This window comes from Tiliqua scincoides, chromosome 5 (assembly GCF_035046505.1).
Source record: "Tiliqua scincoides isolate rTilSci1 chromosome 5, rTilSci1.hap2, whole genome shotgun sequence".
Lineage (NCBI taxonomy): Eukaryota > Metazoa > Chordata > Lepidosauria > Squamata > Scincidae > Tiliqua > Tiliqua scincoides.
The window spans coordinates 113952701-113965243 of NC_089825.1; the positions used below are offsets into that span (position 1 = coordinate 113952701).

General features: G+C 46.4%; 1 protein-coding gene across 1 annotated transcript; it reads left to right on the plus strand.

Moving 5' to 3' along the window:
• Nucleotides 1-794: 794 nt before the first annotated feature.
• On the plus strand, nt 795-9516 carry LOC136653243 (vomeronasal type-2 receptor 26-like). The gene is made up of 4 exons (XM_066630151.1): nt 795-937; nt 2369-2501; nt 7787-7913; nt 8609-9516. Exons 1-4 carry the CDS (start codon nt 795-797, stop codon nt 9514-9516), a joined length of 1311 nt encoding a protein of 436 aa, XP_066486248.1.
• Nucleotides 9517-12543: the final 3027 nt, after the last annotated feature.

Consider the following 12543-nt stretch of genomic DNA (forward strand, 5'->3'; position numbering starts at 1 on the left):
CTTAGGGAAATGTGAACCATATCATTAAGTCAAAGCACTACGATTGGGACCCCCCAGAGTCCAGAGTGTTTTTCAGAGACTCTGATCGCTCTTCAGAATCAAGTTGGAAAGTGGATATAAGCAGCATCCTGTATTCAACATAAGGGGCAGTGTGAATAGATGAGGTTGTCATGATGATCTGTAAGCTTTTTTTAACTTCCTTAGATGAGCAACTGGCAGGCAGGGCCTCTGCAAGGAATTTTATCAGGCACTACAAAGTTTCTTTTGGGCCCCTTTTGAAAGAGGGAAGGGGTGTAACAGAGTCTAGGGGTAGCAATGGGGGTGGGCAGAATAGGGGGAAAGTGGCAACAGCCAGAATAGTCTTTGGAGCCCAGGTCTACCAGTCTTCCCAATGCAGAGCTCAGGTCTACCTGCCTGCCCGGCGTTGGTAGCTAGATACGGAAAACCAAACACACTCAGAAGCTTCTCCAAACTCTTTCAGATGTATAAATGTATTGCAGGAGATGGTTATCATTGTATTTAGGCTCACCCTAGAAAGGAGAGTGTCCTCCCCCTTTAACCCCTACTCCTAGGTCCTGGTGGCAGGATCAGGAACCATTCAAGGGTGGCTTCTGCCAGGTGGATAACACAAAATGAGAAAAGATCTTCAGGAGGCTACTCTAAGCTGCCTCACAGAAAGGGACAATATGATAAAGGGAAATTGCAGCTTCAGTGCGTTTGCTCTCAATATTGCGGTGGCATCTGTGTTCCTGCTCTTTCCCATTCACTGCAGAGCAGACACTGCCATTTGCAACATGGCAAATCACCTGGAGTTCCCACCTGAGCATTACCAGGCAGGGGATCTTCTCATTGGTGGGATGGCATCTCAGCTCATCACGGATATTGACACTGAAGACTTCAGTGAACTTCCCAGAATACGGCGTATGGAACTGCCTGGGTAAGGAGATCTTTTTTCCTAAGCTGAAGGACAAGGTCAGGTGATCACATCTTCAGATGGAAAATGTTCATGGACCATCACTATTTACTTACTTACTTACTTACTTACTTATATATATTTTGGTGTTTATGTAACACTTTTCTGTGACATTGAGACAGCATTCAAGGTGGCTTACATGGGCAGGCTAATCTAAACTACCATTTTCCAATGGAGGTTTTACAACGATAATCTGTAAATCACAGAATCCTCAGTCACCAGGTGTAGCCTACACTGTGAGGCTTTGGCTTCCTTTCTCATCTCACACAATATGATGACCTAATCAAGCATGTACTTTCCCTTTTCAGTGCAGTACCAAGGAATTACCAGACTGTCCTCTCCTTGATATATGCTGTCAAAGAGATCAATGAGAACCCCACCATTTTGCCAAATATCAGTTTGGGACTTCACGTTGAAAATGACCTTTTTGATGCAAGGATGATTTATCAGAATACCCTGAAACTTCTGTCTGATCAGGAAAATGTCATCCCTAATTTCAAGTGTGGCAACTGTGAAAATCTAATAGCTGTCATTGGGGGATCTGACACAAGAAGTTCCCTCTTGATGGACACCATCTTAAGCATCTACAGGATTCCACAGGTAAGATCCCAGGAACTTAGGTGTGAAGGGAATTTTATTATTTGCAAAAGTTCCAATGAAGCATGGCTGCAACTTGTTCATGACACTCTTTATAGTCAGTTTGGGTGATCTTACTATAGGCACTGACCTGATAGTGTCATCCTTCATCTTACAAAGTGGACATCTGCTGTAGTCATTCATCTTCTGAAATTTTGCTTTGATACTATGTGTTGAAAGTGCCTGTTCCTGTGCAGCTAGGATGAGACCTTCCACTTCTTTCTTCATTTTGCAGCCATTTCCAAGGGTTTTATAAATTTTATAAAGAAGGCAGGGCTGCAGCAGGCTGCAGGAGGTGCGGGGAGTCCTGCACAGCCCACCGCAGCGCACCCCAAGGCTTGACGCACTTGGAAATAGCAGGACAAAGCGCTTCCTGCAAATGGAAGTGCCTTGCGCCCGTTTTCTCCGAACGTTCCAAGCCATCATACAGGCAGATGTTCATGGACCCATAATATCCTTAACAGATGTTTAAAATGTGCTTTATTTAAAGGTTGCTTATGGCACGTTTGCTACATGGAAACGTGGTGGGACCCAGACCTCTACCTTTTACAACATGAATCACAGTGCTCAATACCAGTATAACGCGATTGTTCGATTACTCCTGCATTTCCAATGGAACTGGGTTGGGGTCATTGGGTCCGAATCTGAAATAGGACAGACATTCACAGAGACACTGACAGCAAAGCTTTCCCAGCATGACATCTGTGTCGCCTTCACAAAAACAGTGCCAGGCAGTGAATCTCTTTTGATCTTTTTCAGGTATGAAGATATGTGGGATATAATCTCTTCTCTAACAAACACCAAAGCAACTGTCTGCATCATATATGCAGATATACAGACCATGGGTACATTCCATACATTCCTACTTGTGGAAACCATCTCTGTTGGCAAGGTGTGGATCATGACTGCCCACTGGGATTCTTCATCACAGTTAATAATCGAGGCTTCGAGTAAAAAAAACTTCCATGGTTCCTTCTCTTTTGCAGTCCATTCTGCGGAAATGCTGGAGTTCCAAAATGTCCTCCAGAGGCTAAATTCAGAGTGGGAAAAAGAACGGTTCTCAATGACAGACTTTTTAGAAGGGGTCTCCAACTGTTCCTTGCCAAACTTCAAGGAGGGTCAAGGAAACAATGGAAGCTGCTCTGAGCCAAAGCTGGAGGATATTCCTGAGACACTGGTGGATATGAGCACAACCCGTCAAAGCTACAGCATCTACAGTGCTGCCTATGCCATTGCACATGCTTTACATGCAATGCACATGTCCAGAACCAGGCCAAAGGTGAATGGAGACAAACTGGGACCTCCAGCTCTGCAACCTTGGGAGGTACGTTTTCCATCTACACAGCTACGGCACTTTTTTGCTGTTTATTTTATTTTTTAAACACATTCACCCTTTGGATAAGGATGCACAAAGAGTCTTACAACGTTGAAAACCAGTATTGTTTAATTGTTTATTTTGATTTGAAAAATTTATATCCATTAGGAGAGGGGGAACTGTTTCGTCCATAAAAAAGCAGTCAAGCCACTGCAGTGTTACAAAGGCATAGAGAGCAGACCTTAATCCAGTGATTTTCAACCAGTATGCTGGGACACACTGGTGTGCTGCAAATAGTCCTCAAGTGTGCCTTGGGAGTTTGAGGGAGGGTCATTTATTAGTAGGGCTATAGGGGATGTGACCCCCCACCGGCAATGTGGTGTGCCTTGTCAATTACCCAAAAAAGTGATGGTTGCCTTGACAATTTTAGTGCCTTGTCAGTGTGGCATGAGATGAGGAATGTTGAAAATAGGTGCATTAACCCATCAACCAATTGCCAGATGCAACAGGGAAGACTTGTCCGCAAGCCGCCATCCCCCTAACTTTGGATAGAAGAAGAGCCCCCCAGATGACCTAAGAGGGTGACCCGGATTATGTGGGAGAAGGTGGTCCCTTGGATAACCAAGAATCATGCATCACTCCTTTATTCATAGCACAATTATTCCCTCGAGCACCCCAACACATTATCTCAGCAAGGGCTTCTGCACATACACCCACATACACTCACAACAGACTTAGACCAACACAAAATAGCAACATAAACCAATGAGACTGCAACCTGTATCTCTGTAGCAGCTTAAGGGGGAGGAGAACAGCAGAGAATCCAGCCAGGCAAGAGGTGCTCTCTCCAACCTTCAAGTTCAGAAGGAATCCCGTTGTGCCCTATAACTTTCACATTCCTTTCACCAGAATGGAAATGGTTTCACCAGATGGTTTCACTACATCTACTGGTTCATGCAGGCTTTCCTGCAAAAGAAGACCAAAGGCCAGGAGTAGGGTTGCATATTAAGAATATAAGAACATAAGAACTGGATCAGGCCATAGGCCCATCTAGTCCAGCTTCCTGTATCTCACAGCGGCCCACCAAATGCCCCAGGGAGCACACCTGATAACAAGAAACCTGCATCCTGGTGCCCTCCCTTGCATCTGACATAGCCCATTTCTAAAATCAGGCATTCTGACATAGCCCATTTCTAAAATCAGGAGGTTGCACATACACATCATGGCTTGTAACCCATAATGGATTTTTCCTCCAGAAACTTGTCCAATCCCCTTTTAAAGACATCCAGGACAGATGCTGTCACCACATCCTGTGGCAAGGAGCTCCACAGACCAATCACACGCTGAGTAAAGAAATATTTTCCTTTGTCTGTCCTAACTCTTACAACACTCAATTTTAGTGGATGTCCCCTAGTTCTGGTTTTATGTGAGAGTGTAAAGAGCATCTCTCTATCCACTTTATCCTTCCCATGCATAATTTTGTATGTCTCAATCAAGTCCCCCCTCAAGTGTCTCTTTTCTAGGCAGAAGAGGCCCAAACGCCATAGCCTTTCCTAATAAGGAAGGTGCCCCAGCCCACTTGCATCTTAGAGTGCAATCCTAACCCCTTATGTCAGTGGTTTCCAGCACTGACATAAGGGCAATGCAACTCTGAGGTAAGGGAACAAACATTCCCTTATTTTGAGGAGGCTTCCGTGAGTGACGCCCAACTGCAGGATGCAGCACACGTCCCATTGGCATCGCTATGCCAGTGCTGGAAAGCACTGACATAAGGGGTTAGGATTGCGCCCTTAGTCACTTTCTTTTGCACCTTTCCCATTTCTACTATGTCCTTTTTGAGATGTGGCGACCAGAACTGGACACAATACTCCAGGTGTGATCCCAAGCATAGACTTGGACTTCTTCACTGCCGCCGCACATTGGGTTGACACTTTCATCGACATGTCCACCAACACCCCAAGATCTCTCTCCTGATCTGTCACAGACAGCTCAGAACCCATCAGCCTATATGTGAAGTTTTGATTTTTTGCCCCAATGTGCATGACTTTACACTTACTGACATTGAAGCGCACCTGCCATTTTGCTGCCCATTCTGCCAGTCTGGAGAGTTCCTTCTGGAGCTCCTCACAATCACTTCTGGTCTTCACCACTCGGAAAAGTTTGGTGTCATCTGCAAACTTAGCCACCTCACTGCCCACCCCTATCTCTAGGTCATTTATGAAGAGGTTGAAGAGCACCGGTCCCAGGACAGATCCTTGAGGCACACCGCTTTTCACCTCTCTCCATTGTGAAAATTGCCCATTACATCCACTCTCTGTTTCCTGTTCTTCAACCAGTTCTCAAACCAGGACAGGACCTGCTCTCTAATTCCCTGACTGTGGAGTTTTTTCAGTAGCCTTTGGCAAGGGACTGTGTTGAACACCTTCTGAAAGTCCAGATATGTAATGTCCACGGGTTCTCCTGCATCCACATGCCTGTTGACCTTTTCAAAGAATTCTGAAAGGTTTGTGAGGCAAGACTTACCCTTACAGAAGCCATGCTGATTCTCCCTCAGCAAGGGAGAGTAGTAGACTTGCTGTAACCTGGCAATCCTGCTGGTGACTTCACGGGCTAAAATTCATAATCCTGGACCTGTGAATCGGATTTCATAAACAGCAATCAAACTAAACCCACTGCTATCATATGCATTAAAACACAATAATGATATAATTAAACATGAAGAGTCCAAACAATATTATCCACAGCCTCAAAGTCTAGAAGATGTAATGAATCCATTTCAATAGGACAAAAGTCTAAATTTTGGTGCATGTACAGAGTCTTATCTGCAAAGTGCATACCTAATTCATCTCAGGGAGCAACTGAGGGCCCAACCTTATCCACCGTTCCCAGGAATGCCCTCCTGATACCTTCCCCCTGATCCCACATCTCTCAGTGCATACCTGCGCCAGCAGCTGGAGCTCCCATTGTGACACTGAGGGAGTAGCACACTCCTTCCAGCTTACTGTCTGAGAGGCACAAATGTGCTTGATGGCATGTTTGTGACACCCACACGGGTGCTGCAGGTGCAGGGCTGGCAGTGGGGCAGCAGAGGATCAGGTTACCCATGACAGTAAAGAAATATTCTTTCTTTGCTGCCATCCCCATTACAGTGTAGGCTTTGGAGCATATCAGGGTGAGAGGGAGAAGGAAAAAAGGCCTTCTTCCTTCCTACAATGTGATGAAGTTGCTTCTTCCAAACCTCGATCCACCTTCCTTGGTTTTCATGGACTTGAGCCAGTAAAATGGCTTGGGCAGGACTGATTCGACCCATCACAGGAGTGGAGGCCTAACTCACCTAGGCAAGGGGATAAATGGAGACCGCTGGGACAGCCTTCCTTTGGGATGCAGCACAAACTCCACCTGCCTGGCTCCACTGGTGGGGGGGGGGAGGAGTTAAACAGAATTTGCAGTCAATCTCATTGCTTTTTTTTAAAAAAGGATCATTCTTCCTCTTCAGCTTCACCCTTTCCTGAAGATGTCATTTAATAAGAGTGTGGGAGAGAAGGTTTCTTTGGATCAGGAGGGCAAATTTGCAGCTGGACTTGATCTTATCAACTGGGTTGTTTTTCCAAACCAATCCTTCTTGGGAGTGAAAGTAGGAAGAGTGGATCCTCAGACTTTGTTGGGCAAGGAGTTGACCATTAACGTGGACAGTATCAAATGGCACAGCTGGTTTGACCAGGAGGTAGGTGAATGAAGCTCTTTCAGGACAAAGTTAAGTGGAAAATGTTCCCTAATATTAATAAAGTCTCTTAAAACAAAAACATTTTTACTGTGAAAAGGGTGTCCTCCATACAGGTAAAATGTCATTCGTACCTTGATAATCTTTCTCTGTTTCACCATGCAAGTTGACCTGTATCCTAAACTGCTTTCCTGTTCCAGTGCTTTCAAAATATAAAACTGTTAAGGAGAGGGTTCCCATCCACTCTGTGCTGAATTCACAAGACACAATTCTTTTACTGAAATGTAGGGCTTGTTTGGTGTCAAATAGGATGAACACCAATTATATTTTCAATGTTATTTTGTTACATGGAAAACAAAATCTGAACATAGCAACATGAATGAAAAAGTGATTGATTGTATCCCATGAATTCCTGTAATGACATAGTTCCATTGAACAACGAGACTTAAGCTATCCTCATCTTCTTTACCTCACTGACATTAACGATGCTTCATCAGGAATGTGCTGAGGATACAATATTTCTTTCAAGGTTTGTAAAACAAAAATTGACAAAGGATTTTCAGTCCCCAGAGGTCTCCTCTTGGTCATTTGTTTCCTTGCCCAGGGATAAGCCTCAACTGCCCAAATGGGCCTACTTGAACAAACACTCGCTGCTGAAAGAAGTCTCAGTGGACTCTGGTAGAGGATCAAGGAGACAGGATATCAGTTATGCCACCATTACCAGCCACTTCTTGGCCCTGATCCACACACACACACCCCGTCACATCCTGGTCTCCAACTTATTCCTTCCCCTCCCTCTCCCATTCAACCAACCTCTTGCCTCCATCTTCACGAGTGCTGACTTCTTGGAGCCAAGGCTCCTTCTCTAGCCCCTGGTGTGTGGCTGCTGCTGCAAGTTGTGGCCCAGCCATACTGAATGGCATGTTACGTTTGGTGACAGCCACAAAGGGCACTGTGTTGCGAGTACACTCGTTCCAGCAGCACAAGGCCCCATTCGATTGTAACCAAGTGGTCATTATATTTCTTCATCATACGTGACCTACATATGTGCTGCTCGCTCTCCCAGGTGTATGATAACATTATAAGACTGGAACAGCCTTCTCCCCTTCTGTTTTGTTTTTGTTTTCTTTTGTGTGTACAGGTGCCTCCTTCCTCATTATGCAGTGACCACTGTCAGCCAGGCCACAGCAAGCAAAAGAAAGAAGGGATGCCATTTTGTTGCTATGATTGTCCTCCGTGTCCAGAAGGGAAGATTTCTAACCAAAAAGGTGTGCAGTATAGAGAACAACCTCCTAACTCAACCGAGGAAGAAATTCCTACTGCTCCTCAGCGTTTGGACCAATCTAGCATTGGAGTACCCAAGATCAAGGGTGGGCACATGTTCAATTTTAGGTGCCCTGGACCTTTAACAATTGTATAGAAGAGGGAATTTCAAGCTGCACCTGCTGAAATTCTCTTGCTTACACAATAGTTGAAAGTCCAGGATCTCTAAAGTCGAAAGTTTGCTCACCCCTGCCCTGAATAATGCCAGAGAAAAACTGTGAGGGGCGGCGGGGTTTCTGTCTGAGGGAGGAAAGGGACAGGGACATTTGAAAAGAAGATATAGGATCCAGCATGTGCCACTGCTACCAGATCCACCACCACACTGCCCCAGTTCCTCCCTTATCCCTCCCCAGAAACACTATCGTTCTCCCACTCTCTCCCCCATCCCTCCCAACACCAACCCCCACCGGCAGGAGTGTCCACCAGTGACTTTGCCGGCAGCCTTCTTGTTCCTGTTGGCAGTGCCAGATTGCACAACATCTGCCAGGATCCCAACAGTTCAGGATGCCAGTGGACCCCAATGACTGGAATTGGCTGCCTGTCTATAAGGGCTCATTTCTTTTGATAGAGGATACTCTGCAGCAGAGGAGCAATTATTGTAAATCTGAGAAACTCAAACAGCCTCTTTTCCTTCTTTCAGACTTGGAAAGCTGTTTCCAGTGCCAAGAAGATCAATATCCAAACAGGGACAAAGATCAATGCCTTCCCAAAGGTCTAAACTTCTTGTCTTACGAAGAACCTTTGGGGATCACCATGGCTGTCTTGGCACTGTCTCTTTCTCTGGCCACAGTTATGGTGCTAGGAATCTTCATCAGGCACCAGAACACTCCCATCGTCAAAGCCAACAATCGGGATCTCACCTATTCTCTACTCGTCTCCCTCTTGGTCTGCTTCCTCTGCTGTTTTCTATTCATTGGCCAGCCTCAGCCGATCACCTGCTGCCTACGACAACCTGCTTTTGCAGTTACCTTCTCCCTGGCACTTTCTTCTGTACTGGCCAAAACCATCACTGTGGTTCTTGCATTCATGGCTATCAGGCCAGGGTCCAGAATGAGACTGTGGCTGGGGAAGAGACTCACACTCTCTGTTGTCCTCTCTTGTTCCATCCTTCAAATAACTCTGTGCACGGTGTGGCTCTGCACAAGTCCTCCATTCCCTGCTCTGGACCTGCATTCACTGGCAGAAGAAATTGTGCTGGAATGCAATGAAGGCTCATCTGTCCTCTTTCCTTGTGTTCTGGGCTTCCTGGGCATCATGGCTCTCGTCAGCTTCATTGTGGCTTTCTTTGCTCGGAAGCTGCCCAGCAGGTTCAACGAAGCCAAGTTCATCACCTTCAGCATGCTGGTCTTTTGCACTGTTTGGGTATCTTTTGTTCCAGCTTACCTGAGCACCAAAGGAAAGTACATGGTTGCCGTGGAGATCTTCTCCATCTTGGCGTCTGGTGCTGGTTTGCTTGGTTGTATCTTTGCCCCCAAATGTTATATCATTCTCCTGAGACCAGAGTTAAACAGGAAAGAGCATCTCACACAAGTTAAGCTGACAGAATAGGATTCTTAGGGTGCAATCCTATCCAATTTTCCAGTGCTGGTGCAGCTGTGCCAATGGTTCGTGCACTGCAGCCTGTGGTGTGGAGACAGTGACATAGGCCTCCTCAAGGCATGGGAACACTTGTTTCCTTACCCCAGGGCTACACTGCGGCTGCACCGGTGCTGGAAAGTTGGATAGGATTAGGCCCTTAGTCCTTTCCTTGGTTTTTAAATGCTGAAGCCAATTTCAAAAGTAGTCATTGTAGTAGCAGTAGTACTTCCTTTTCTATCTTGCACTTCCTCCAAGTAACTACTCTTTTAGCCCAACAATACTTATGTTAATAAATGTGTCACGGCTCTTAAAAATGGACTCCTGCTTCAGAAACCATGAATACGTTAAGTTCATGCATGGTCCTGACTTCTACATCACATAAGCAAGGAAGACCTATACTGTTTGACATACTGTGCTGATTTACCAGTTAGATTCTGTGTACCTCCAGCTTGCCTTAGTCTGTTAGGTGTAGGGCTTGGGGATGTGTTCAGGCAGAAACTCAACATGTGTAGCTTTACAAAACCCTTTCTGCATAAGTGGCAAATGGATGCCTGCCTTTTCCTTCCAGGCAAGGAATAGCCTCATAAGAACATAAGAACATAAGAACAGCCCCACTGGATCAGGCCACAGGCCCATCTAGTCCAGCTTCCTGTATCTCACAGCGGCCCACCAAATGCCCCAGAGAGCACACCAGATAACAAGAGACCTCATCCTGGTGCCCTCCCCTGCATCTGGCATTCTGACATGCCAACATTCTGAAACTCAACATGTGTAGCTTTACAAAACATGGCATTCTGAAACTCAACATGTGTAGCTTTACAAAACCCTTTCTGCATATGTGGCAAATGGATGCCTGCCTTTTCCTTCCAGGCAAGGAATAGCCTCCCCCCTCCTCCAATGATTTCATGTTATTTCATAAATGTCTGAAAAGCTACATTGTCCCTCTTCTGCAAGTACTTCATTCAGCCTGCGCACCTGAGCCAGGCACTTCAGTAAAGGACATACCAAAGTGGTCAAACTCGTTTCATGCAGCCAGCCGAATCACATTCATGATGCCTGCTGAGGGCTGGGAGTGGTGGCATTAAGTAGGTACTGATGCCATTGAGCAGGTCATAACCAGAAATAAGCACTTTCTTCTCACTTAGGGACTCAGTAGCTGCAAATGTCAGAAGCGAAAATATGCAGATAACTTGGTAACTTCAAGTTATGGGAAAGTCCAGTTATCACGGGGGCTGCCCTTTCAGCAGTGACACCTCAGCTGGGAGCAGCTGACCATGGTGCTGGGAGAGCCCAAGAGTTGTAGAAAGAGTTTCCATGGGCCAGATGTGTTACAAGTCCCAGTCACCCCCCCCCCCCGAAATCACACATTTTGGGCACTCAGGTCAGACTCGAGTTCTCAACACTGATTTATTAGACCTACACCCTGTATTTTTCCAAAGTCTTTGTTTAGTTTCCCTTTCCGGAAAGCCAGTCATTCAATTCCCTGATTGATTTTTGACTTTTAAGTTGATATCAGATTTACTTACTCCCTGATTCCCATTCAGACTTCAGGGACTCTTATACATATGAAAGCTGTGCCCCAAGCACCCAGCAATCAAATTCAGTACCCAGCCACCCCAAAATTCTTTCTTACTCCCAGCTCAGCGCATGGTAAAAACCTCCTAAGCCCTTATAAGAGAGGTCTTCCACTAGAACTCTTTCTCTCTCCTCCCAACTGCTCTACAGGACAGGTAACTACGTAATTCCACTTGCAGACCTTTGACTATCTCTTCCCCCATCTCCCCATTCTCTTTGTCTTTAGTGCCTAGCAATTGGGGTAGAAGGACAGGGTCCCCTAAAATCCTTCCCTGCAACCTTCTTCCTTTTTCTGATTTCTCCCGGGTGCCCCAAACACACTTCACAAGCAAAAACCATGAAAAACCACAAAACTGGAAGTGGAGCACCATCGCTCTACTTTTGCTTCAAAGCGGCTGGGGAGCCCTGCAGGCACTCGCGCAGGGCTGCCCACACCCCGGGAAGGCTGCTGCAGGGACTGGTGAGTACATCCCAGTCCCTGCAGCCCCCCTGAGCAGTGCTATCCTGGTGATCAAGTCGCTACCTTCCCTCCTGCCCCCGCCCCTTAAGGGGGCAGAGACCAGGGCTCTCAGACTGGGGTGAGCATCTCTCTCCTTAGCGTTGTAGGAAAGCTGTTTGCCCGAGTTGTACTAAAGAGGCTCCAGGTACTTGCAGAGAGCGTCTATCCAGAATCACAGTGTGGATTCCGAGCCAACAGGTCCACCACTGGTATGGTATTCTCCCTTAGACAACTGCAGGAGAAATGCAGGGAACAACGACAGCCACTCTTTATAGCCTTCATAGATCTCACAAAGGCTTTCGACCTGGTCAGCAGAGACGGCCTCTTCAAGATTCTCCCCAAGATTGGATGTCCACCCAGGCTCCTCAGCATCATCAGATCTTTCCACAAGGACATGAAGGGCACTGTTGTCTTCGATGGCTCCACATCAGACCCTTTTGACATCCAAAGCGGAGTGAAGCAGGGCTGTGTTCTTGCACCAACCTTGTTTGGGATTTTCTTCGCTGTCCTGCTGAAGCAGGCCTTTGGAACTGCAACAGAAGGCATCTATCTCCGGACCAGATCAGACGGAAAGCTCTTCAACCTCTCCAGACTGAGAGCAAAATCCAAAGTCCAGCTGAAATGTCTGCGTGACTTCCTCTTTGCCGACGATGCAGCTGTCACTACCCACTCTGCCAAAGATCTCCAGCAGCTCATGGATCGTTTTAGCAAGGCCTGCCAAGATTTTGGACTGACAATCAGCCTGAAGAAAACACAGGTCATGGTTCAGGATGTGGACTCACCTCCCTGCATTACAATCTCTGAGCATGAACTGGAGGTTGTCCATGACTTTGTGTACCTTGGCTCAACGATCTCCGACACTCTTTCTCTCGATACCGAGCTAAACAAGCGCATCGGTAAAGCAGCTACCACGTTTTCCAGAC